This window comes from Neophocaena asiaeorientalis, unplaced genomic scaffold (genome assembly GCF_003031525.2).
Source record: "Neophocaena asiaeorientalis asiaeorientalis breed wild unplaced genomic scaffold, Neophocaena_asiaeorientalis_V1.1 scaffold86, whole genome shotgun sequence".
NCBI classification, from domain to species: Eukaryota; Metazoa; Chordata; class Mammalia; order Artiodactyla; family Phocoenidae; genus Neophocaena; species Neophocaena asiaeorientalis.
The window spans coordinates 7,446,366-7,468,656 of NW_020175039.1; the positions used below are offsets into that span (position 1 = coordinate 7,446,366).

At 51.8% G+C, this 22,291-nt stretch overlaps 2 protein-coding genes across 2 annotated transcripts in view; both read right to left on the reverse strand.

The window, feature by feature from the left end:
- The window catches only part of LOC112411876 (insulin-like growth factor-binding protein 2), a 25,824-nt gene continuing 3,533 nt past the window's right edge, over nt 1-22,291 (reverse strand). Inside the window, exons 2-4 of the mRNA XM_024763237.1 lie at nt 3,277-3,506; nt 2,398-2,538; nt 1-277 (exon numbers count right to left, since the gene is read on the reverse strand). Of these exons, the coding sequence (XP_024619005.1) occupies nt 113-277; nt 2,398-2,538; nt 3,277-3,450 (480 nt within the window). The 5' untranslated portion in view covers nt 3,451-3,506 and the 3' untranslated portion in view covers nt 1-112. The remainder of the gene's footprint in view (nt 278-2,397; nt 2,539-3,276; nt 3,507-22,291) is intronic.
- The window catches only part of LOC112411829 (insulin-like growth factor-binding protein 2), a 21,693-nt gene continuing 4,195 nt past the window's right edge, over nt 4,794-22,291 (reverse strand). Inside the window, exons 4-7 of the mRNA XM_024763146.1 lie at nt 8,528-8,675; nt 6,310-6,467; nt 4,954-5,055; nt 4,794-4,864 (exon numbers count right to left, since the gene is read on the reverse strand). Coding sequence (XP_024618914.1) covers nt 4,794-4,864; nt 4,954-5,055; nt 6,310-6,467; nt 8,528-8,675 — 479 coding nt within the window. The remainder of the gene's footprint in view (nt 4,865-4,953; nt 5,056-6,309; nt 6,468-8,527; nt 8,676-22,291) is intronic.

The following is a 22,291-nucleotide window of genomic DNA, read 5'->3' on the forward strand; positions in this document are numbered from 1 at the left end:
TCAGAATTCCTGGAAAATCCTCCCTCCACCCACCACGCAAGCGCTCTCCTTGCTCTGCCAGCTTTGGAGAGGGGTGGGGGGCGGTGCCAGGCACCGGCGGCTGGCTGTAGGTTTACTGCATCCGCTGGGTGTGTAGCCCGCGAGCCCCCTGCTGCTCGTTGTAGAAGAGATGACACTCGGGGTCCCCCCGGATGGTTGGGGCCCCCTGGATCAGCTTCCCGGTGTTGGGGTTCACACACCAGCACTCCCCACGCTGCCCGTTCAGAGACATCTTGCACTGAGGAGAGAGAAGAGGAGGACATAGAGGACACCCCGATAAAACGGAGGTCCCACCAAAATGCAGGCTCCATTCATGAGGTCTGGGTGTGCCTGCAATTCTGCACGGCTAATAAGTTCCAACGTGACTCACGCTGGTGCTGCTGGCCCAGGGACGTGCTCTGGCTATCAGCAAGGCTGCTGGGGATGCCTCTCGATGGAAAGACTCAGCCCCCATCCACGGGGAGGTCCCATCCAGCCAGGGACCCAGTGTACTGGAGTTCACTCGTAGGGTGAGGCGGAAAACGCACATAAAAGTCAGCGTTAGCTCGGGTCCTATTATGTGCTGGGCGTGGCGTAAGCAGTCATACACACTGCTCATTTACAGTTCATATCTAACATACGCTCTTTTTTTTTTTTTGAGGTACGCGGGCCTCTCACTGTCGTGGCCTCTCCCGTTGCGGAGCACAGGCTCCGGACGCGCAGGCTCAGCAGCCATGGCTCACGGGCCCAGCCGCTCCACGGCATGCGGGATCTTCCCGGCCCGGGGCACAAACCCGTGTCCCCTGCATCGGCAGGCGAACTCTCAACCACTGCGCCACCAGGGAAGCCCCTAACATACACTCATTTAATCCTCTCAACCACCTTGTGGAGTAGGTACCATTACTTTACCATTTTAAGGACGATCGCAAGGAAGCCCAGATGGGTTCAGTAACTTGCCCAATGTCACAGAGCTAGTAAGAGCCACAGCTGAGATGCCAACCCAGGCATTCCCCTCCCAGGATCCCTGATCTTACCCATGAGCCAATTCCTCTTGCAAATCCCCGTTTACCCATAAGCTTCAGTAGAAAAGAAGATCACTATTTCTTCTTTTGAACTCCAAACGAAGTAGCTGGCTTACATTTAGAGGGCGGGTGTATGAACCAATAGCTTTTAACTCTAGACTGCTATTTCAAAGGGCAAGATGCCTGGGCTGTGAAGGAGATGGGGAAGTGAGACCCCCACCCCCACCCCGGGGGATCAGCAGAGCCCCGTACCCCATCTCCTGGCTCTGCACACCCACCCTTTAAAAGTCAGTTCTGACTTCCCACTAGGACCACCAGGGGAGCCTTTGAAAAATCTGGTGCCCAGAAAGCACCCCAGGCTCACAAAATCTGGATCTCTGGGGGTGAGGCCCAGGCATCCGTATTCTTTAAAGCTCCCTAGAGAAGCCCAGTGTGCAGCTGGGCTCAGACCGTCTGCTGGAGAACAGAATGGCCGGTGGAGTCCACACCACCTCAATCCTTCTCTCTGCCTTACATGAAATGACACAGACTCTTTCTCCCTATACCAGGGATGAGCTGGAGGAAGTGAGCAGTGCACTAGGTGAAAGGACAACTGACCACGTTAAAGAGCCACTAACAATCATCACTACAAACTCTATGTGGTTAGGTAAATAATATTCATAATGATAAGGGGAAACATGCATACATACATAGTTCATTAGAAGGCGTATGAACAGAATGGACAGGGGAGGAAAAAGGGCTCCTGGGTGTTTTACTTCCACTTTCTCCATTTTCTCTAATGTACTGATAACACTGTTCTGTTAACCGTTTCTAGAAATATTTCAAGTGGCGTTTCTCCACCCCTGATTCTCCACTCCCTGAGATACTTGAAAACCAGAGTCTACTTGGTCAACAATGGTTTCAATCAGTGATTCTGGAAATGCCGTCCACGGATCATCTGCGTCCTCTGAGAGCTGGTTAGAAACGCAAACTCTCAGATCCCGCTCGACCGTCTGAATGACAGTCTCTGGGGACGAGGCCCCAGAATCACCTGCAGGTGATTCTAACACTCAATAAAATCAAGAAGCGCTGGTGTGAGGCGCTATTTGTCCTCCAAGAGGCTCCCTCCTATCCTGGACACCAAGCGATGCTGGCAGGTAAGCTGGGTACGTGGAGTCAGGCTCTGACAAGCCTGAAGCCAAGAAGAGAAGCCCCGCCCCCGCCTTCCCTGGCCTGGCAGCTGGCATCCCCTCCCCTCTTGGCTGGCATCCCCACCCGCCTCCTCACAGAAGACTAGGTCTCCCGCTCAGAGGCTTACAGGTGATGGGGCAAGAATAAGACACACCCAGGGTCCGGGGCCAAGGAGATCCTCGCTCACCTGTTTGAGGTTGTACAGGCCATGCTTGTCACAGTTGGGGATGTGCAAGGAGTAGAGGTGCTCCAGGGGCCCCCGCTCGTCGGGTAGGCGCATGGTGGAGATCCGCTCCAGCACCTGGTCCAGTTCCTGCTGGCAGGGGGTCTGTGGGCACAGGCACGCAGAGAGGATGCTTAGAGTGGGAACAGGCCCGTGATTCTTCTGAAGGGACTTTCCCAAGGCCACACAGCTAGCTGGCGGCACCAGTAGCTTCTGACACCCAGCCCAGCAATCTACCTACCATAAGATTATGCTCCACCGCACCCCTAAAGAAAGTCACCCGCATATAAGTATTCCCTCCTCTCCTCCATCTGTGTCAACGGCTTTCAGGGGTCAAAATGGGAGCTACTTGCAAATACTGAATTCAAGTGGCTGCCTCTAGAGTATCTCTACACCCACCCAGTGGCCCAACCTCCATTCCCTTCCATCAACCCAACCAGGGCCTAGACAGCAAAGCTGAGCTGGAACGAAGAAGTGGGGTAGCTGAGTGAGGGCAGCTGCAACAAGAGTGGGCAAGCTCGAGTGGATCCATCTATATCTCTAGCATCCATTGCTTTGCCTGTGTCCCAAAGCCAAGCAGAAACGTGGAGATTTTAGAAAGGACTTCAAGAACCCGTACGCAGAGCCCATTTCACAGCCAAAGATACTGAGCTCCCCGCCTCCAAAGAGAAACTGATCAACCTGAAGGTCACTGAATAAGTCAGTGGCAGAATCAGAAAGGAAAGTGCTTTGCCCGCAGGCACACAGGACATGGATCTCATCGGGGGGCCCACATCCCCGCTTGCTGGGACACTCCCTTTACATGTCCTCCCACCCCTCCAACCAGACCCGACCCGTTCTGACCCTGGCAGGTGGCGGCCGCAGCTTCTTGGGCTCCTCCAGGCCGAGGTGATGTTTGCCACCCTTGCCCATCTGCCGGTGCTGTTCCGTGACCTTCTCCCGGAACACGGCCAGCTCCTTCATGCCCGACTTGAGGGGCTTCCGGCCAGCACCACCTCCACCTCCCAACAAGTTCATGTTCCCGTCCACGTGGTTCTCGACCAGGCCTCCCTCAGAGTGGTCCTCGCCATTGTCTGCAGAGAGAGGGAGGGAGGAAGAGCTGCAGGTCCAGTTTCCAGAGAGGTGGGCCCTCCAGGGACTATCTGGACCCCTGATAATGACAAGGAAGGCGATGACTAACATCTAAGCAGTGGTGCTAAGTGACTTATGTGGATGATCAATTTCGGTTTCACAGCAATGACGAGCACAACTAGTAACGTCCCCCAACTTCTAGACAGAGAAGCCGAGGCTCACGGAGGTCAATTTCTTGAGCAAGATCGCAATCCAGGATCTGAACGCAGGCTCTCTGACTCCAGAAAAATGCCTGGGTCGCCTACTCTGCTCTGCCTCCACCCCAGGAGGTCAAGGGGGAGGATGCGCGTGGGGGAGCAGAGGGGCACAAGCCAAGGATGACCATGTAGGCAAGGCTCTCACCGGGGAACAGGTAATGTCCACCACTCTTCCTTGAAAGACCTGTGAGACTCACCCACCACTAACTCCCCCTGTTTAAAGTCTTCATGATGTCTGGTCGGAAAAGGCATGGATCGGATGAGCTTTTAAAACTCATGCCACAGAGATCACTGGGCCGTGCTGTGTCTGGCGGGGAAGTGAGGTGGAGAGCCGCGTTGCCGCCAGAAGAACACAGCGTCCAGCCCCCTCCGCCATCACTCTTCATCTGCCCGTCTGCTTCCTCCTCTTGTTGCCCTGACGCTCCACTCCTATGGCTGCTACAGCACTATCCCGGGACCCTGATTTGTCTCCTGTCTGTGCATGCTGCCCCACCCCCCATTACATCGAGAGCCCCCAGAACAGGAACGATGACCACGCGGTAGTTTCATCTTATCGCAGGGCGCGTGGCCTCATCCAGACGTCTGTCCAAGGACCATCCACTGAGTCTTTGGACTTTCTTAACCCTCCAGCCAGCTGGCAATAGGGAACGGCCCCTACGGTGTACACAGCTCAGGTGGAGGGCCCTGCGAGCACTCCTCCCCTCCCACGGTCTCATGCAGGCTTAGGCACGTCCAGCCAGGGGACAGAGTCAATGGTATGGAAGGCTCCTAACCAGGGAGACAATTTCTGGCAAGCTCTAGGTGGGCCGGGCTGCAAACAGCCCCCCGCAGACACGGCAGGGCCAACAGGGTCTCAGACCACACTGCCTGGAGCGGCCCCCTGCAGGGCTCAGGGAGCTGGCAGTGGGAGTTTCCAAACAAATCTTGCACATTTTCTCTTCCCCTCTAATGCACCTCCGAAAACTTACAGCCTGGATAACATACCCGAATGGCTTTTACAGTATTTCTACACAAGGGTTTCAGGCGAGGCGCCTAGTACTTGGCAGTCCTTTCAGAATTCAGGCACACTGTGGTGGGCTCAGGGGGTCGCCGTCCTGGGCATGCTATACGGTGGAAAGAGCTGGCCCTTACCTGTAAAAGGGGGGCCATGACACCCCCTCTGGATTGTGAGTTTCGGCGTTCACTCCCTCACCAGCTAAGGTGTGGGACCCTCTTCCGTGCCTTGGGGAGCCAGCGCCTGCATCCTCGGAGCATGCTCCAGCAGACTCTGGGGGACCGGGCACCAACAGGGTCCCTGGAAACGGAGGGGTTCAATAGAGGTTTACTCCCATCCCTTCCCTTTGCACTAGGCCTGATGCCTGGTCGGTTCTCACTAGCTGGAGCATCCTTTAGAACCAGGCACATAATCTCCAGGCTGGCAAGTGCTGGATAGGAGGGCGGGCTCGAATTGAATTCCAGCTCTGCCACTTTTTATACCAGCTGTATTTCTCCTGCATATATATCCGCACTGTGCCTCTGTTTTTCTTAACCGTAAACTACTGGATAATAATAGTTCCTACTTTACAGAACTGCTGAGAGTATGTTATAGGTAAAGCCGTTAAGATACAGCGTGGAACGCAGAAACTCTATGTCCTGCCGGTGGTGATTACTTTAACGATGATGATGATGACGACAGCTGCCTCAGTGATCTGCTACCCCTGCCGTGTGGAACCCAATCAAGAAGCAGGAAGCAGAGGAAGATGAGCTTCTGAGCATCAGAACAGCAGTCACCACATCCATGCATTGTAAAGCCATGATGCTTTCCTCACAAGTCAAGGGAAGTCAGTGCATGAAGAACCTTGACGGTTTGCAGTAGCACTGGTCAGATAAGCCTGGTTTCTGCATGTCTGGTTTCCAAGGCCACCACAGAATAAAATCAACAAAATTAAAAGGAGAAAAAGGAAGGCACGTGGTCAGTGGCGAGAAGTATCAAATGGCAGAGAGGAAAGAGAGCAGTAAAAAAACCAAACATAAGAACTCCGGGGACATTTGGTGCACAGCAAACAACTCCACGGCCATTGATGACCCCTGAAAACTTCCACGTTGTATGGCCTGAAACAAGACTAGTGTTGATAATACGACTTTGGGGCATCCAAAAAGGAAAGGGGTAAACATGACAAGTATTCAGTATTAAGAAAGATATCTATCCAAAATTGCTAAACTTTAGAAAAATAATGGAAATATTTAAATGAGTAAGCCCTTTGAAACCCGGAAAATTTTTCTCTAGAATGGCTATTTCTCCAGGGGCTCCGGGTAGCCCAGATTTTATCATAAATAAACCAAGCGCAGATTAGATCCTGTTCCAGAAGCCCCAGCACCACCTGCAGGGGAAGGCTGATTTGAAGCATCTACCACCAAGTTGGGTGGGAGTCCTGATCTACGACGTTCTACATTCACCCACCCCAAATTTCCCTCACCCACCCTGCCCTCCCCTTTCTGTCCCTGAAGCTGAAACAGCAGAAACCCAGAGGCCCCAAGAGAAGCAGTCCTGGTTCCCTGGCTCAGCTACCGGCCCGGTTCCCCTGAATGGGGACCAGCTGCAGCTTTCCCCTGGGACTGGTCAGGCAGCTGAGGCCAACCACAAAGATGATCCCACCGTCCCTGTTCAGATACCAGAGGTAGAGGGCAGAAGGCTGAAGGAGAGGCTTGCGAGAGTCCGAGACAGACCTGGCAAATAAACAGGATGGGCTGATTCAGGTAACCCTCCATTCTGCTTAACATTAACCTGAAGCATAAGGCAGATGTTGGCACAAATGGGGGGCGTGGGGGGGACTCATCTCCATCCTCACCATCAGTTCTGCCATTTCCATTTCTACAGGCTTCTCTGCTTCTCTGCACCTGGACCTGGTGACACAATTTCAGGCTCCCTGTCTTCATCCCTGCAGGTGCTGGCCCGGGGAACACAGGAGGAAGAGAGCAAGACGCCTAGAAAAGTCCTGCTTCCCCGGCTGCACTGGGAACCATGCAGGATCAAAGGGGGGAAACAATGGGGACCTCTGGGCTGCCCTCGCCCAGCCCCTCGTACCCGAGTTCACCCTGGGCACAACAAACCCATCCTCATCGTGCCCTGCCCAGCCTGCTTCCTGCCCACAGTGACAGAGAGCATCTATGGAGACCTCAACACCACTTCTGCACCTGACGCCCTGAGTTCTGCTCACAAAGTAATTAGACAAGGGCTCTGGGAATTTCCCACCATTTCTGGAACCATCCGCTCTGCTGTCACGAAGCCTGTGACTCTCAGAAGTTCACTGGGTTCCTCTCTTTTGGGGGCAGGTTTGCCCGCCTGCCCCGAGGCTTAAATTAAGACAGCCCGTCTCCACTGTGGCTGCAATTCCGCGTTCTCAGGTTGAAACACAGCAGGATGGCCCACATTTAGTCCTCTTCAGGAACGTCTGGGAAGGCTCCACTCACCAGAACCCAATGCCTGGAACATTCTCGGGATCAGGGTCTCCCAACCCCAGCACTACTGTCTTTGGGACCAGAAGATTCTTTGTTAGGAGCTGTCCTGTGTAAGACGTCCAGCACCATCCTGGGCTTCTACCCACCAGATGCCAGCGGCACGGCACCCTCCCCGAGTTGCAACAAGCGAACACGTCTCTGAACATTGCCAAATGGTCTCCAGTTGAGAACCACTGTTCGCAGTTAGGATTGATCCAGAGGCCTGAAGTTCCCGGCCCAGTGCTGAAGACTCCCAGCCTCACATAAAGCAGATCTGAGCTTTACTGTATCCCCTCCCTCGGCCAAGACCCCTCCACCACTGTTCCATCACGAGGAACACTTCCGGCCTATGAGCCTTCCTTCTTGGTGGTGGTGGTGGGGACCCCAGAGGACTCTTAGCCTGCTAAGAGTCCTAACCCTCCCGGGCACTCGTACCACTGACAGGGGCCAAAGAAGCATCCTTTGGCTGAGCCCTAGAGGTCAGCCCACAGTTAACGCTCAGAACCAGGCCCTCTGCAAGCTCTGGAAACACTGGATGGAAGAGAGGGGCACACAGATTAATGCGCGTTCAGGACGGCAGGCTCCAGGCAGGCACAGAGGGCACAGTGCCCAGGGCCCTAGGAAATGTTTTCATTTCTTTTAAAATCAGAAGAAAAAAATCAACTTTTAGGTCAAAGCAAACGTCTTCATATAACACTGATACGTTTGCAGTTATAAAATACGATTTCTGATTCTTCTGTGTTTGCCCACGAAGGCAAACATGTCTGGTGCCCCCAAAAGTCATAATGCAGCCCCACTCCAGGTCCCAGAAGACAGGGCTCAAGTGGGCAGTCCTATCCCAGAAGGACAGAGGTGGCTTCCCGTCCTGAGATGTCCCTGACGGCTCTGAGCGGAAGGTCAGTTCGTCCACCCTCACAGAAGCCACCTGGGTTCAAGGGTATGTTTCATTCCATTCCTTTATCGATCTCATCATTGCCAACGAAAGTGCCAATAAGATGAGGAAATCCATGGGCCTGGTCTGCTGACGCAGGTGCTGACACCCCACATCTTGAAGTGGAAGCCCAGGACAGGGAAATGCAATTGTTGACTGGGTGGAGATCAGAAAGGACTGTAGGCTGAGAAGAGCCTTGACTCCTTGACTGATCCTATCCCCAGCCAACGAGGTTCAGGCATTCAGCCTCCAAAGTCTGATTGCCTGGCTGAATCCTAGCTTCACCACTGAGCTGTGCAGCCCTGGACAAGTTACTTAAGCTCTCTGTGCCTTCACTGCTCATCCGTAAAACACGCACAAACAGGATCCACCTCCAATGGGTGGCAGAGAGGATTCCGAGGGCTGCTGCATGCATACGCGGTGCCGGCACAAGGGGCTCGCCCTCAGCTGCTTCCTCTGCGTCCCACACTCAGGGAAGCACCCACACGGCACCACACCCTCACACTCTGCTGGACAAGGACATTATCACACGTTACCAAGCTCTGCCCATATGTTCCCTTATAGGTGTGACAGCGCAGTCCGCAGGAAAACATTCCACATGGAGAACTCCAGCTAGAGATGGAATTTGCCCTCAGAACAAAAATACCAAGTTGCATTTTTTTTTCTGCCTAGGAGAGTTCGGTTCAGAATAATATTTATTAAGCAACCACTTATGTATGCAGCTCCATGGGCTACAGTGCAAAGGTCACTCTAAGAGATGGTTCTTAGCAACCCAAATCACATAACTAGAAAAGCCTGCGGGCTTAGAGATGACTGACAGGGACCTCCAAGATTCCTGAAGAGATGTCCCTGTAAGGATTAGTAAGCAGTAGCTGTTCTCTGCCTAGTGACCCAGGAAATGGGTCAACGCTGAAGAAGGGAGTTTCCCAATTACAGAAGGTCAAGCTTTTCCAAAGACAAGTGGGGGAGATTATAGAGGGAGAGTAGAGACTCCCTTGTGGGAGGCTTGAAGGGCGGGGAGAAGGCCCGTCCTGCCGTAGGGGCACTGCCACACCTTCCCACCTTAACACCCCTGGAGGAGAGCTGAATGCGAGACAGATGGACCCAGAGGACACGGACGAGGTGTCCTATTTTACAGACAGCAAACCCAAGGCCCAGAAGGACCGGCACCTGGGTCCAAGAGGAGCACGCACGACCTCTCTGCTGTCATCAGAGGTGCTCCACGACTGGCCTGGGGTCCCCGCACCGCCCTGTGACCCGGCCTTACTAAGCTAGCCAAGCAGGGCAGCTGGAGGGGGACAGTCCAGGAGCAAAGAGATGCCTACTTCTGTGCACTGACACTCTGGCTTTAAAACTTAATTCTGGCACAGTCCTTTCCCCCGCAGTGCCATGTGGCTTGACTGTAGCACTGACAACCTTACTCAACGGGTGAAGACCCTTTCTCTCATGAAACTTCACTTTCTCCTATTGCGATGCTCCAACCTCTGCTCCATTTGACAGTTGGCAACTCCTGATCTACCGGAGACCTTAGAGCACTCTGAGGAAAACAAGCCTTAAGAATCTAACAGCAACCCCCTACTCCTTCCTGCTTACGGTGTGAGGCATCTGTCCTCATGCAGGCCTGGTGAGAAAAGGAGACCTCTTCCCAAAAGCATCACACATCTTCATAAGAGGTTAATACATCTCCTTTCTTTCTTCTTTTCTTTTCTTTATTCTGAAGAAAGCCTAGCCATTTTCCAACCTTCTCCTCAGTCTATCTCATGATTATTTGGAAACCTAAGAGCTGAGGGCAACACAGAGATGATCTAAATCCATCACTCCCTCCACAGTGAACTCACCTCCTTCAACAGGTAATAGCATTCCAGGCCCTTTGAGAATGGATTCCAAGTAACAGGCCAGGGGAATGCTGGCTGCTTTCCTGGTTCCACCCTGGCTGGGCACAGAACTCACATGGCTCCTTCTTTGTTGATTTCTCCCAAAATGCACTTAACCTTGACATATGTTGGGCAAAAGAATAAATACTAACTACCATCTTCCTCCTCCCTCCAGGACGACTTCTCCACTAATATCCATGGCAGTGGACAATTCATTCACAAACTCGAATGGGCAAAGAAGCCCAGGAGTCAAGAGCCTTGAATTCCAATCCTGGCTTTGCCACTGACAATCCACCCATGATTTTGGCCAGACCCTTTAACCTTTCTGAGCTCTAATGTCTTATGTCTGAAAAATGAGAATCATCACCCAGCTGAAGTGAAGGCTGCTATTTAAATAGGCTACAGCATCAGCACCGCTCAAACCCCCAATGTGGGCAGAATCAGGCTTTGGAAGAAATGTGCAGATGATCTAGCTCTTGAAAGAGTAAATGAAAGGTGCATCTGTTTGGTAGAGGGGAAGGGTGGGTGACACCTGGTCTGCAGAACGGCCAACGCATGGGGGGAGAAACGAGTTATAAAAGAGTTCTGCATCTACATCTTTCTATATCTTTCTTCTAAAGCTTGATTCTGTTGATTGTATAAATTCCATATGTTGCTAAACAACAAAGCTCTCTGCCATCTGATGAAGTCCTCGGGCAAGGGTGGATTTGCCAAAATTACTTTAACTTTGCCTACAGAATTTAGGCAAAGGAAAGATGGGAGGAAGGAAGGCAAGAAAGACGGGGGAGAGGGAAGGAGGAGAGAGGGAGGAAAGATAGGTAGAGTCTCATAACCGCCGTGCATGCATAGGTGAGGCAGGGTTCGCAGGTAAACGCACCAACACACAGGGGAAGCAGATTTTGTTGGAGAGGCTCTGAAGCCAGTCCCTTTGTATGGCTGACTGCTCACTTAACTTCACCTAGCACATGGCCACTTTGGTCAACAGCACAACCCACCCAGAAGCCAGGGTGGGTGACTCAGGCCTTGCTGGGAGGTGGGGGAGTGGGAGGACGTCGTCAGGGGCAGAAGTTAGAAACGGGTGGGGTAGGAAGGGGGCCTATTGGTTAATTTTCAGCTAAGGTTAAACCTGAAGTCCTTAGTCTCTCTGGGTGAGAGACACCATGTGCCTTCCTCCACCTGTTTTTAGCCTGTCACAGGCGGGCCGGCAGCGGCGGCCTCTTACACTGGAATCCTGAGCAGTGCGTGCGTGGATGTCTCACGTGGTGGCATTCCAGCCCAGCTAACGGCGTTCCTGCACGGGCCATCTACGCCCTGCTGACACCCAGCTTCACTCCAAACTCCCTTCCCATTCTCTGAGCCCCTGCTCCCTGCTACGGAGCCAGCTAAGCAAACCTGACATCTCTCAGATGCCACCTGTTCTGGGAAAACTCCCTTCGGCAACGGGCCAGTACCTCCTCAGTATGGTTTCTGAACAAAAGGTCTCCTCTCTGATGACACCCGCCGCCCACCCGTACGTAAGGAAATGGCTGCAAACAAGCAGCCTCCTCTGATGTTCTAGACCCATAGGTCCCACAGGTGATCACACCACACAAGGGCGGGAACTGGCCTTTCTCACCTTGAGACCATCTCCCTGCACCGACAGCTACCACGAGCCCATCACCTAGCTAAGGGCTGCAGAGCTGGGTGAAGTCTGTGGAGTGGGATGGCCAGTAGGCACCCAGCCCCATCCTCATACAGGGAAGGAACCGCTACTGGAGATAACGGCGACGGTGGACAACAGGAGGGCAGACAGGGCCAACCACCTGCCACACCACTCTGAGCCCTTTTTGGATTTCCTTTGGAACACAGGCTCTGGAGCTCAAAGCTTTGGCCATCCGGTTCTAGTGTGGCAAGAAGGGCATCACTGGCCGGAAAGCCAGAGGCCCAACGTTCTGATCCTGACGTTACCGCCAGGCCTGGGATTCTGAATGATGCCAGGCTGGGTGTTTCAGATGTGCAGGCCCCGGTGTGCTCAGCTGTAAATTCAGAGAGTTAGACCAGGCAAACAGTTCCCAATTGTAGCTGTTCATCAGAAATCATCTGAAGAGCCTACGAAAAATAAAGTCCTACACTCCAGCCCCAGAGCTTCGGAGACAGCAAGCCTTGGGGCGGGGCGGGCAGGAGGGGTCAAGGACTCTGTACTTTTAACAACCACCTTCCAGCTCAGGGCCCCATTCCTCTGTGATTCCTGCCTCGGTTTCCTGAAGAATTTCTTGGTGATGAGAGAAAAGGCTTCTATTCAAGAGATACGGCTTCACGTGTACACTTTGCAAAGACGAAGCCTCGTAAGCTCCTTGCACCCACTGACGTGCGGGTTCAGAAACAGACACATGTATATGCTTAGATGCACATACAGGGGCCCTCCTCGGCCAAGCATCATGGCGGTTTTCTAGAGCATCTCTCATCGCGGGCTCCCCCTCGAGTGACCAGAAAGCGCAGGGCCTCCCTACCTCTGCGCTCTCCAAAGGAGTGCTTCATAAAACACCAGGGTCATTCCTGGAATCGCCAAGACCTGGGGAGGGTCAGGGCTGAGGCAGACAGTTTGAGAAAACAAAAACATGCTCAAATTCAGCCACGGTCCTCTGGGGTTCTGCGAGCCAGTCTGTCCTTGACGAGCCAGAGAAATTGATATCAAGATGGTCAACAGTACTACCAGCTTTTCCCTCCTTCCCGTGAGTCCCCAGCGTTTCTCGTCTGGTTCAACTAAAGCCATCTGAGAACCTGGCAAGGGGGACCTACCTGCTGAAGGCCCAAATGAGCGGAGAGTGTGCTTTGGTGCAAACGTGGACCAAAGGCTTATGGGAAGAGTGTGCCTGACCCAGTAATTCTACTTCTCTCTGACATATGCACAAAAACGTTCAATACAGGGCTTCCCTGGTGGCGCAGTGGTTGAGAGTCTGCCTTCCGATGCAAGGGACACGGGTTCGTGCCCCGGTCCGGGAAGATCCCACGTGCCGCGGAGCGGCTGGGCCCGTGAGCCATGGCCGCTGAGCCTGCGCGTCCGGAGCCTGTGCTCCGCAACGGGAGGGGCCGCAACAGTGACAGGCCAACGTACCGCAAAAAAAAAAAAAAAAAAAAGGTATAGCTCTGACCTGTGTCTATCAACATGGGTAGATCTCAAAACCTAAAGTGGACGGGGGAAAAAGTTGCAGAATGAAACCTTTTATGTACATTTTCCATTATCTCAGAGAATGACTGAAATATTGGTCATTCATTAGCAAACCTGTTTAGCTAAGAAAGAGAAACACTAAATAATGCTAGTGGTTGTTTCTGGGGAGGAGGGACAGGGAACAGGTGGCTGGTGGGGAGGGTCATCAGCGGAAGCTTAAAAGAAAGACTTGAAGTAAATATGACGATGAAATATCAACGTTCCCAGATGTGGGCGGTAGATTGGCATTATTATGTCATTCTTAGTATTTCTCTGCATTTTTAAAGTTTTCTTTTAAAAGAAACTCACTCCATCCACCTCTCACCCTCCTTGTCAAGCAGGGGTATCAGTAAATACGGGTGCCCCTTGAACCCCACTGGCTGGAGGAGGACCAAATCACAGTGACATGGCCAACTTCAGTGCCACTCTCAGAGGCCAGTGTCACAAGAGCCACCTGCCTGCCAGTCGGAGACTGACCACGGGCTCCCGGCCAGGTCTGTGAAGCATGAAGAACTGGGAAATGAGTCAGAGGAAAGACTCGAAGAGAGTGGAAGCGGGTCACAGGGTCAAGGAGGAGAAGATGCAGGAATCAATACTCAAGGGCCACTCATGCCCAAAGGAAGGGAAACAGCTGTTCTGGCTTCCTAAGGAGCAGGGAGGTGGCAGCCTTAAACCGAAATGGGAGAGATCCACGTTATAAGCCACCCGAGTTTCAGAGGAAGAACTAAAATGAGTAACAAATTGCAGGTGGAAAAAAATTACACATCTTCCTCTGGTATCGTTCGGGAGGAAGGAGGATGGACAATATGGCCTCCAAGTGTCCAAAGGCCACTTGATTGAGTGGATGACGGGCATCCCTGGGCCAAGCACTCTTGTTATTGGACTCAGCTTCCTTCACAGCCCTGTAGCCTGAGTGCACTGGCACAAAGCCATGGGTCCATGCTTTTCCTTCCTCCTCCAAAGGAGGGAGCTTCTTGAAGACACAAACTTGTACTTAGCTTCCATAGAGTGTAAAACAAAGTACACATCATGAAAGGAGGGCAGGAAGGGAGACATTTTGTGTGCTCAATTTGCCTTTTTGGAAGAAAGAGATTGCGCTTTCGTCTTCCAAGACTGGAGATTCTTTTCCTTCTGTAACTTTATCCACCAGAGAGGGGTCCCATGATTTCACATCAAGATCTTCCCAAGAGCCTTGGTCAAAAGGCTAAAACAGCACCCGTTTACTTACATGAAATGTATATACATCTCTACTGACTTAGTTTCTTCTTAGATAACATCCAACTTTTTCAAATGCTTTTCTTGCTCCCCTCCAGGATCAAACAGCACGTGCTGTGGGAGAGGGATAGCTTGGGAGTTTGGGACTGACATGTACACACTGATCTATTTAAAATAGATAACCAGGACTTCCCCGGTGACTCAGTGGTTAAGAATCCACCTGCCTATGCAGGGGACACAGGTTCAATCCCTGGTCGGGGAAGATCCCACATGCCACGGAGCAACTAAGCCCGTGCGCCACAACTACTGAGCCTGTGCTCTAGAGCCCGCGAGCCACAACTACTGAACCCACATGCCACAACTACTGAAGCTCGCATGCCTAGAGCCCGTGCTCCGCAACAAGAGAAGCCACCGTAATGAGAAGTCCGTGCACCGCAACGAAGAGTAGCCCCCACTCGCCGCAACTAGAGAAAGTCCGCTCGCAGCAACGAAGACCCAACACAGCCAAAAATTAATTAATTAATTTTTGAAAAGGCTATCTGTATAAAAAAAAAAATAGATAACCAGATTTCCCTGGCGGTCCAGTGGTTAAGACTCCATGTTTTCAATGCAGGGGGCGCGGGTTAGATCCCTGGTCGGGGAACTAAGCTCCCACATGCTGCATGGCACAGCCAAAAAATAAAATACATAACCAGCAAGGACCTACTGTATGTGTATAGCACAGGGAACTCTGCTCAATACTGTAATAACCCACATGGGAAAAGAATTTGGAAAAGAACAGATACATGTGTATGTGTAACTGCGTCACTTTGCTGTACACCTGAAACTAACACAACACTGTTAATCGACTACACTCCAACATAAAATAAAAATTAAAAAAAAAGCATGTGCTACAGGTGGTATGATAACTGCATCTGTATAGAGTCAGTCTCATAGCTTGTACCTGTGCTCAATCAGTGTTTAAACATTAGGAAAGTTGACTATCCAAAGAGCATTCCACCGCGCTCTGGCCTAGAGTATCCTGTTATATTACTTCTTTTTTTTCATGTTTCTGGTCTCTCCCTCACCATCTAAGCCCCAGAGCAGCAAGAGTGGTTAGGAGAGAAGAAAGGCACTGAGCGAACAGAAGCATGAGTTGGAGAGGAAGGCTACTTCCCTCTACCAGGACCCACATTCAAACAACTGTCCCTGCACTCAGCTCTGATGTCACCACACAGACCAGCTCCCATGGACCATAAACACTGGGTCCCACTCACCTCTCTCCTTCCACCCTCTCCTTCTGCCAATTCTTATCCATCCCCAGATGTCTCCCAGCTATCCCAGGCCTGACAAATTGAACCCAAAGGATGCAAAAAGAAACTGAAAACCTGCAAAGATGTCCAGGATTGCCGGCCACACTCTCAAACCAGCACAAGAAGTGTCTTGAATATAAATAAGTGTCTTTAAATAGGTCACCATGCTTTCTTTTCCTTCCACTAAAAGTTCACTAATTTTGTATGATATAAACCTGCAGCACATCAGTTGTCTTCCTTGGTTATGCTCTCTTGGTTTAGAGGCAGCAAAGGAACCAGAGCTAACTAGCAGGGCCTCAAGTAAGAATCCTCCCCTCAAGGGGCATGCATGGACCTTGGTCCAAAGTCAGCCATGGCAGAACCACAATGAGGTCATGACTGCCCTCTGGAAATCCCTCCACCACTGACTCCATTCTGGACTTTCCAAAGCAAAGGGCAGCTGTCCAGGTAAGCCACACCCTGTGGAAGCAGCCACACTTCCTTGCAGGATTCTTAAGTGCCCCTTCTTAATAAACCTGGCCAATCAGCAAACAGCTAAAAAACAAGCGTTTGCCTTCTTCTGTTCTGTGTGTTGACATCAGAGGGACAAGAGAGGGGAGAGGTATCACCATCAGTACGACTCACCTGATTCTGAGTTTCTAACCCTGTGCTAAGTGGCTTGTGTACAGAACTTTGTTTTATCATCAAGCAATCACACGAGGTTGATAATTTCTTATGTCCTCTCATGCTTGGCTAAGAAGCCATAGGGTATGAGGCCAGTGGCACAAAATCAAGCAGCAACAGCAGAGCCAAAACCAAATCCCAGGTGGTTTAACTCCATAGCTCTTAACCAACCAGAATGGCATTTGGGCATTGGTATCCTGGTAAACTCCTGACCAAGACCTTGTAACCCCAGGGCTTCCTTTCTACTGTTCCCCATCACCTTGTCTCTCTTCCCATCTCCACAGGACCCTCCCTCATCTTCCCAGGGAAGGAAGCCATCAGTCATAAGCCAGCGGCCCCCACCCAACCCCAAAAGCCCTTAGGATCCAGTAAACCCATTCCTCCCCCACCCCCCTTTATCTTGCCTGACACACCTCCTGCCAGTGTCTCTATAGAAACCACCCAGCCTTATCAGGCAATTGCAAGGGCAGGGCCCAGGGGAACTGTCATTTTCATTTTATCTTGGCCTCAGGCACTTTAGAAAGTAAGTTCCCAAAAAAAAAAAAAAAAAAAAGTAAGTTCCCCATCCACAGGCAACTTGGCACCTCCATCCAGAACTGGAGACAATAGACCTAAAAGAGACTTCCCGGGGAGTTGCATAAAGGAACATTTTTGAGAAGTTATGCCTTAATTACTACCTCCCAGGGAAAAGGAGCTTTTCCAAGCAGCAGTATATAATTCACTGCTTTTCTGCATGTTTGAGTCTGATGGAATGGAGCTCTGGAACGAGAATCTGGAGACCCAGACTCCGTTCTGGTCCGTCCATTCTGGTCTGCACTTGCCTTGGCATTTGAACCTGAATACGGCCTTGATTTCTTCACCTGTCAAGTGGGGAGAATCTTGAGGCTAAAACAGCTAGAAAAAGCAAAAAACCTACAGTCAGACTTCCCTGGCGGTCCAATGGTGAAGACTCCATGCTTCCAATGCAGGGGGCGCGGGTCAGATCCATGCTCAGGGAACTAAGATCCCACATGCCGCTCGGTGTGGCCAAAATAGTTTAAAACAAAACAAAAAACTACAGGCGTTTGGGTAGAAGTAGACAATATCTAGAAAAAAAGCAATTTTAATTATGCTTATGTATTTTGTCCTTTACCCTTCGAGGCAGACCCTTTGCTCACTGCACCCCTACAATCCAACTCAGATCACTCCAGCTAGAAGGTCCCCATCTCCTCAACCCCTATCAGGAAGGAACCCCTGAGCCTCCCCGCTCCTCCCCAACTTACCAAGGCCTCCCCAGGCCAGTGCCCCTCCCCTCAGGGCTTCCTCACCCGCAGAGCTCAGTTCCTTGAATGAACACAGGCTGACACACCTACACCCGTCCACTAATTAGAAACCTCCCCAGGCTCTGCTCAGGGCCAACTTAACCAGGGCCTGTGGGCCAATTCCCCAGGCCGGCAGCTGGAGGTTTGCCAGGCCCTGCTCCCTTCTCCCCAAACTTCACTCCTGCCCTGCCTCCCAAGAGCCAGGAAGAGATGTGGGGCTGGCGGCCAGAAGGGGCCCCAAGGGCTGCCAAATGCCCCCCTCCCCCCTACAAAAAAAAAGGGGAAAGGAAACAATTCCTCACTACAGTCGACTCTGTATTTCTTTCCGGGGGAGCCGGCTTTCTGAGCAAGGTCTCCCTCTGCGTCCTGACTGACACCCAGGAGCTGAGCCAGCCCAGATCTTCCTTGGCTTTGTTAAGGAACAGGAGTGGCCCCAGAGGGGGAGGGGAGGGTCGAGGATCAGAAGCCAAGCAGGGGGAGGGACAGAGGGAGATGGTCCATTTTCCAGTAGGAAAAAAAATCTCCTAGAGTCCATCCACTCTATTCAGAGTCACGGAGAGGGTAAGGGAGGGGGCAGTTACTCTGGAACCTGAAAGCCAACACATTTCTCTGGACCCACCAACCCCTCTGTAAGGAGAGCTTTGCCTCTCCTCCCCCCTCCTCCCCCCACCACCAAGGTCCTCGGAGTTTACCGTCCACCCCAGATGCCCAGTGGCAAACGCTGTGCTTTGTCCCTATTGTCCCTGGTTTCACCACAAGCATCTGCTGACCCCTGAAGACTCAAGCATCCAGCTTCTCTGCTTCCTGGGGCCTCAACTCCGTCAGACGCTTGACAACAGACAGTGTCATGTCATCGTGGCCAGACGGGCCATTCAGAGGGCTTTCCGGGACCACAGGTGGAATCAGACATCAGGAAGAACCCCAGGGCCCAGAAGACACTTCCCCATGCCTGTCGAGAACCCCTCAGGCCCCACCCCACTGGGGAGTGAGGTCAACGCTGGAGACGGCGTAGTGAGAAAACATCGCTTTTTTGGATAGAACATCCAGTTTCTTTGCCAGGATCATGTTCAACTTTCTGGCACCCTAGGCCCAGACAGGATGGACCCGAAAGCCCACTTTCCTGGGGCAGGAAACGGGCACCATGGGGTCTTCACTGGCTGCACTGACAATACGACACAGCTCACCCGGCACACGCCGTGTACCAAACGTGTTAGTACACACTGGTTCTGACCCTCTTCTGCTAAAGCCTGGGTCCTAGCAGGTGTCCTGTGGAGGCCATCGGTGGAGGAAGGCGCTGCCCACCCCTGAAATGTGGCCTCAGGGATTCCCCAGTCCTCTGAACTCCAGCAACTGGAGAGCTGGGTCCTAGAGGTCGGCTGGCAGGTGAAGGCAGGACTCAGCTTCTGGGTGCCAGTGTTCCTCCCTAATGTCCAATCCAACCTGTCCCGTTTCTCAGTAGCAAGGCCAGCAAGAGTACCCAGGGTCAAACTCTGGGGCCCCCTCTGCCCCCCCTACAGTCCCTCCACCCCCATTCAGGCACCACAGTGAAGCTGCCAGAAGAATCTTGGTCAGCTCCAGATCCTAGCGCACGAGCCCTAAAGAGCATCACCTAACTTATCCATAAAACGTGCAAGCCCTGGACCTCAGGCCATCTGTTTATTGTCAACTGGGTTTATTCTGCATTGAAAATAGTTTCATTACCTTTTCCACAAACAGCTCCACTACAGTCTGTCTGTGAAAATGGGTCAGAGGTATGGATGCTTCCATTTTATAAGTGGAGAGATGGAAATCAAGTGGCTTGTTACAGAAAAAACAAAAAACACCCAACACCCAAGTAGACTTTTTATGTATTATCTACCTGTACACACACCACACGCACGCACACACACACACAGATGTGACCCCATTGGTGCTATCAATTCCTCATTTACAGATAAGGAAACTGAGGCTCAGAGAGAATGTATCTCTTGCCTCGAGTGGCAAGTACGTGGTAGGAAACTGGCTTTTGAACCAAAGCCACTTCACACCAAGATGAGGCCCCTTAGTGCCTGGTACAACCTTCAGAGACAGGTGGCCCGCCTGACACAGCCAGTTCGACCTTTGTTTTAAAGGCCGCCTAAGTGTCAGAGAGGAGACGTCGCTTGTCAAGATTAAGGCAGCTAAGAGAACCTACTACATGCCAGGCATTTTGCATTATCACAGCTGATCTCACATGTACCCCATTTGAGAAATACCATCATCCCCATTTCACCAAAAGATAAGACCCTGGCCCGTCATCACTCAGGTTCTCAAGAGACGGGCCTGCATTGGAACCCAGGTCAATCTTCCAGCAAAGGCCAGGCTGCTTCCACATTCATCCACTGCCCACCAGCTCTTCTCTCTAGAGGCCTGTCCCGGAACCCTTCTGCCCCTCCTGACTACTGCACTGGCCACTTCCATTTCTGAATTCCCCAAGTTCTAGGACTTGGGCCTCTCCAAAGAGTCAAGGGAATGCAAATAACTGAACGGTGGCCCAAGCATCACCTGCACGTGGCAGGTGTCCAGGAACAAACCTTCTGGCTGACGGGGGTCAAAGGTTTTTTCTGCCAACAGCCCGCACTCACTTGTTTGGTCACAGAGGCAGAGGGGTACAGAGGAAAGGCGGCCAGGTTAGCCTCTCACCTCACTACGTAGCTGCTCAGGTGGCCCCTCCATTGAGCCCCAGGGTCCACACCTGAGGAATGGAGGTAAATAGCCTCCCTTGCAGGGATGCTGTAAGACAGGAGACAAAGCAGGCAAAGAAGCAGTTCATACCAGGATGAGGACAGGCGGGAGGCTGCCTGCCATCTCAGCGAAATGCTGGCCAGAGACAGCAAGGAGAAGCAGAGGGGCTCCAAACATCTGCCAACCAGATCGCCAGCACCCTGGCGCATTAGAAGTATAACCTCTCTCCCCTGTGCCTTGGTTTTGGCAGAAGCAGCCCTAGCAGGCACCTCCGCCCACGAAGTCCTGCCCCTGCACTGCCAGTCAACTGCCCTCCTCATTTAAGGGTCAGATTTGGTTCAAACACGCCAATCCCCAATCATCTACGTGGTCTCCATCTACTTGGATCCCTGAGGAAGGCCGGGCCAATCTATTTCCCATGTCACTTTCTCGAGCCCTGTCCACCTGCTTAGCAACCAGCCAGGTGTGTTAGAATTATAGTGGGAGAAGCATGGGAAAGAAAGAACGGTCCAGAGTGGGTTGTGAAGACAGGATGGAGAAAGCAGAGAAGGAAAAGGGGAGCTGGAAACACAGAGAAGAGAGAGACTAAAAGTAAATGCAGTGCCTGGATATGTAGTCTCTTTAAAAAATAATGATAATGATAACCAAGCCTTGTTTTTTTTGGTACGGTTTTGTAGTATGTGAGGAGGACCAATAACAAAACCAAACATGGGCACAGCCTGTTCATTTTCTACTTCTCCCTCATTCCCTTTAGCAGCCCCTGCCCTGCCCACCCCTCCCCGCCTTGGGTACTCCTGTCCTGCATTTCATTAGAACCACGAATTTTTGGAACCTGCTCATATCAGAACTTAGCAATTGTGTGTCCCATTTTCTACAGCAGAGAACAGTTAATCTAAGAACCGAGAAGCTAACCTGATAAATGGGCTAGAGAACAGTGATGCTCTCAAAGTCACCCTCAGTGTCTGACAGCTGGTGACTGAACACATCCTGACTCTCAGGCACCTTGCAGGCATTTCTGTAGAAATTCTTTCCCCCAAAGGAATGATGTGCCTGAAAAGTTTTATTTTAAAGCTCACTGCTAAGGTAAGCTAATAATGAGAACCATCTAACCCTCCCTTTTCCCTTTGCCTGCCAGGAAACTCAAGGGTCCAACTAGGCCAAGAACCACTGCATAGATAGACCCTCATGTCCACAATAGATGGGTTTTTCTTTCCCCCTCTCCTCCACCACCTATTCTAATTCAGAGACTCCTTACCTCTGGTTTTGTTTTTGTAAGATCTTTTGACACTGTTAATAGGATTTTTTTTTTTCTCAAAGCTTCCTCAAATATCTCATCAAAGGAACAGATGGGGTCATTATCACTACACATTGGGAACGATCTCCGTGAACACTCTGGATGGAAGTGGAAGGTGAGCAGGGAGACTGCGGGCAAAGACTCCAACACTGCCCGCCTCTGCCTAGTTGGTTCGGGACCTGTGGAGTCACACCCTCCAGACCAGCCCTGCTTCCAAGGCCACAGCGCACAGAGCCACACCCTGCCTAATCCCTGTAGTCAAGGAACTACAGATCTCCGGTCTCCCCAGAGGCAGCCGCCCTCCAGTCCCCCACCTCCCCTTCCAACACACTGAGGCAGAGCAGCTTAGCAGAGCTAGTTCCGGGTATTCTGTCTAGGGTGGGGGGTGGGGGAAGGCTGTGACGCTAGCAATCAGTGACAGTAGGTCCCACTCATTCCCCAAGACTATTTTACGACTTTGAACTCAGTATGCAAATTTATGCAAGACAAGATGCAAAGCAGCGCTCTGAGCCAGAAGTCCCGTTGCTTTTTCTCCCCCTTCTTTGAAGCTGCACTGAACCACTGTAAATCAGCCCTTGCCTCTTCCCCCCTTT